At 44.6% G+C, this 4,395-nt stretch overlaps 1 protein-coding gene across 1 annotated transcript in view; it reads right to left on the minus strand.

The window, feature by feature from the left end:
• The window catches only part of LOC114072486 (alpha-2-macroglobulin-like), a gene marked incomplete at its 5' end in the record, with an annotated part of 16,018 nt that overhangs the window by 8,577 nt on the left and 3,046 nt on the right, over positions 1-4,395 (minus strand). Inside the window, 6 exons of the mRNA XM_027910374.1 lie at positions 33-209; positions 580-663; positions 1,157-1,208; positions 2,502-2,623; positions 3,272-3,398; positions 3,662-3,890. Of these exons, the coding sequence (XP_027766175.1) occupies positions 33-209; positions 580-663; positions 1,157-1,208; positions 2,502-2,623; positions 3,272-3,398; positions 3,662-3,890 (791 nt within the window). The remainder of the gene's footprint in view (positions 1-32; positions 210-579; positions 664-1,156; positions 1,209-2,501; positions 2,624-3,271; positions 3,399-3,661; positions 3,891-4,395) is intronic.

Raw genomic sequence — 4,395 nt, forward strand, 5'->3', positions numbered from 1 at the left:
AAATCAGAAGCAAAAGCCATATCCCATCTCACCGCTCACTAAGTATCCAATGGCCTTGGTCTTCACCTCCTCACTCAGCTGCTCTGTCTTGTTCAGATAGTTCAGGACGTAGATGTTGGGTGCAAACAGGACCATGTTCTGCTCCCCACAGCCAAATGGCATCTGGAGGAGCTGGTGCAGGTTCTGCATAGCAGTGCCCATGATGTCACCTGGGAAGCAGGAGATACCAGAGGGATGTTTAAAATACTTAGGGTTGGCTATCAAAATAAGAGGAAGCTGAATGAGAGATATCAGAGAATAACAAAAGACAATTAAGATTGATAAAGATCCTGGAACAAAACACAGAACAGCAAAAGAAAAGAGGGAAATGAGATAAAGGTTAGGGCATTGTGAGAACACTGAGAAACAGGGTATGCAGAAAGGGGAAAAGGAAGAGCTGGAAGGGAAAGTACTCAAGACAGAAGAGATTAAAGACAAGAGTGAGCCATGCTAGAGAACAGAACTAAAAGTTGAGAGGCAAGAGGCCAACACAAAGGGGCAGAAACAGCACATGGTTCTTCTGCTAAGCTATTCACTCACCCAGCACTGAGAAATATGCTCTGCCTGAGTCTTGTACCACATTTACGGGTAGCATCAGGGAAAACTTCTCTTTCACAGGCACTCCTGAGAAAGAAACAAGACCCAAACAGCTTCAGTAAGGTTCCAAGAGATGCCTAATGGAAGGGGAGGAGGCCTCCATGAAACATTTCCTATCAGATATGCCCTGACTTCAGTAACTTGGTATTTTCCTTGCTATAACATGATCTCTGCATGCAACCACTCCCAAGCACTTTTAGTTGCTGTAGATCATGTGTCTACAGCTTTTTCCTGGCTGCACTAGAAAACAAGAGACAGCATTTGAGACTCCAAGGTCAGCAGTCGAGGGAACAGGGATGCAAACATTCATCCTCAACCTGTCCTAGCTCCCTATGATGCTTAAGCAGGATGGTCCATACTTTAGGACTTCGTTCTGTCTCATGTCTCAGACTCCCAACTGAAGTGGCATGTTTTGATTACACAAAAATATCAGACTATCTAGACTATAATAGAAGGAGGCACATTCCACCCATCAAAGCACACGGGAACAAATGGAAAGAGTGGGAAGAGTGGGCTTTACCTTTTACACAGAGCAGAGAATTCTGGGTTGTTTCCTTCTCAACTCCTTCCGGCTTGGGTAGGATGAAGGAAAACAAGAGATGTGAAAAGTTAGTGAGACAGGAAATACAGACAGACAGGAATCCTTAACAAGGACAGAGAGATAAATAGAAAGAAAACTGAGGGAACTGAAGAAGGAGAAGCAGTCACAAACATTCTCTGAAATACAGAGCTCTGAAATAATAATCTAAGCAAATAAAAGAGATATGATCCTAAATGACTGGTGGTGTGTGTGGAGCAAGGACATGAAAAGGAGAGGAGAACACTGCAGGACTATCATATGGATGACCTGTAACTATTTTATGCAGTGAGAAACACTTAACATCCTTGTAACAAAAGGACTGAAGGATTACAGAGCTGTCCTGAAGAGATGTCTGCAGTGCTGCTTACCATGATGCTTTAGATGCTTTAGGGGAAAAAAAATGTGTATGTCAATAGTAGAAAGGGAAGATGTTGTACACTGTAATATCTGATGCCACTACCGGTAGCATGCAACATAGTGGGCCAACATTAGGGAATATTATGATACAGAGAAAATCTAAGAACATAGAATCTACCTACCAGTTTAGCACACTCAGTGTATAATAAACTATAAATTTTGTATAAAGGATATCCAGTAATGCCCCATAATATTTCCTTGTGTACCATATCACATTACCAACTCTTCTTGCCACAGGAAATGGATAAGCTGTAAAATTTTAACATGTTTTCATAGACTTTTGCAATAGCTGGATTTTTGAGGGGTCTTCTTTACAGTCATCAAATTTCCATACGTGCTTGTGAATCCCCCACTTTCATCCTCGTGCCAGACTATGTTGTCAAATCAGAACTTCAAAACACTCAGCTTGAAGCAGTTTGCTGAGCCACTCAGCTGGCTGAGACGCAGCATGTGCTGACTGGCCCATGCTTACTGAGGGTATCTCAAAAAAAGGAGAGAGGCTATAAAAAGGGTGTATTGGAATATGAGCCAAAGGGAAGGATGGATTGGAGTAGAAGGCCTGTTATTATAAGAGATAGGGAAAGTTTAGTGTACCAGGAGACCCAATGCACATGATTAAGCTGCAGTCTTTATGCCACCCTGCCAAAGCATAAAGATGATATAACTCCATTGTATTGCCATTCTGCATAGTGACCTCATAAAATTATAGACCAGGCCAGATTAGAAGGGTTCTCAAAAGGTCATCTGGTCCAACCTTTAATGAGAAAGGGACCTTAGATGAGACTATCTAGCATCCTGTCCAATTGTATCCCAGCATTTGCAGTTACCCAGATGAAAGCTCAGCGCTGCCTTCCAACAGCCCACATACCTCTACCAGCAGCTGCCTGATGACTGTGTCCTTCCGTCCCTTCTCAGGGGTCTCCACAATGTAGTTCCCACAGGGCTGCTGGTTCTGAAGGGCCTCGGTGCTCACTGAGAACTCCACCTGCCCTGGAGGAAACAGGGATCAGTCAGCACTGCCAGGCAGAGCCAGGCAAGGGGAGTCACTGCCACTTCCAGGAGGTTCAACATGCAGGCTCATGGATGGGGATTTCTGTCACATTTAGGCCTTGTTTCTTCCCCACAAAAACACAGCTCTCTATACTAGAAGCCATCCTGGAGCAGATGAGCTGCACTGTCATTGAAAGGTGACTCTGGTCACTCTCTTCCAGAAGCTAGGACAGTGTTGAGAATGACCAGCCCCACTGCTGTCCGGCACTCTGCTACCCTGCGTGCAACACCACAGCTGCTACCACAACACTTAATAACAATGAAAACAAAATATGAAGATCCCAAGGGGTACACATCTAATCTCTGAGAGGAATGGAGCTAATACAGTATGTCTGCTGCCCAGCCAATGTCTCTGGCTTCAGGAGATGCTGTCCAAGGGCGATAAGGCTTGATGGTACTGCATGTGGTGCCAGACACAGCCTTGGACACTATAAATCTGCCAGTGTTTACCTCCCAGATAACCCCAGATCAGACAGACTCAACTGAAATGCTTTCCAGGAAAATGTGTTGGTCTAACACCCAATAGTGAACAGCAAGAACAGCACAGAGAAAACCTTCCTGCAGTTTTTAGCACCCTGAGGCCTTTACCTAGAGATTTTGGAGTAACCAGCCAAGCCACGGTTTTCCTCCCATTCTCACAAAGACAGTGAGATACTTCATCCTTTTCCACTGGAATAGCCAGGAAATGAGTAGACTGAGCCAGAGTCACACTGACCTGTCAATTGCAGAGAGAAGTGCAATCAGGGAAGGATGACCCTGAGAGAGAGGAAATAGGAAGCCATAGAAATAGCTGTTTCTTCAGTAGCAAAAGGAGCAGGGAACTGAAGTTGTGGGTTCTGCATTTGGAATATATAGGAGAAATAGAGTAAGAATTTCTGGGGGGAAGCGTCTAGGTCTACTGAGAGATAAGAAAGCTAGGTAGAAGGCAAGAGGTGCGCAAGAAGGTACACAGGTACAGAGGTCTTTAAGCTCCCTTACCCTGATGCAGGTGGTCAGGTAGTTGAAAACGGTGGCTTTTAGCGTGAAGGATTCCCCACGCACTACAGAGTAGGGCATGGTGAGCTCAACAAAGAAGGGCTGGAAGGCCCTGAGGGACACTGTCGGAGACAGGCCAAAGCCTGTGTCTGCTGAAGTGCAGAATGCACTGGCTTTCCACTCGGTGATGGTGTCAGGGATGGTCACATCCAGATCAGCATTTCCCTCAGAGCTGATGAAGCACAGAAGCAAGGAGAGAGGGATGATTTTTATGGCATTTTGTTGACAAGCTGTACTTGTTTTGGCCTACGAGAATAGTATTGTCTGTGTGAATTATGGGGCACAGTATGTTTGCTACTATAGGACCACTCTAGATCTTCTTTCAGTTCACTCCCTGGAAAAACCTAACCATGGCCGAAAGTAATTGCATCTCAGAGGGTTGCCAAGTGATCTCTGCAAACAGTGAAGGACTCTGTGGTATTGAAAAGGCTGTCAAACACTTTGGGATTCATGTTTTCACCTTATAAACCCAGTTTTATTTAAAAGGAATGAACTAGCCCAAGGTACTCACCTTATAGGTACTAAACTCCAAATCCAGGTTTCTGGGAAATACTTTCGGACTGTCTCTGTCACCACTGCAGGACTGCTTGATGTCTCATAAATTGTATCTCCCAGAAGGCCTGAATGTCATGAGATGGAAAAAAAATCAACTACTGATAACTCCAAACAAGTAAGAC

Source organism: Empidonax traillii, unplaced genomic scaffold (assembly GCF_003031625.1).
Source record: "Empidonax traillii isolate 1590-97213 ecotype Southwest subspecies unplaced genomic scaffold, ASM303162v1 scaffold3322:size16526, whole genome shotgun sequence".
Taxonomy (NCBI): Eukaryota; Metazoa; Chordata; class Aves; order Passeriformes; family Tyrannidae; genus Empidonax; species Empidonax traillii.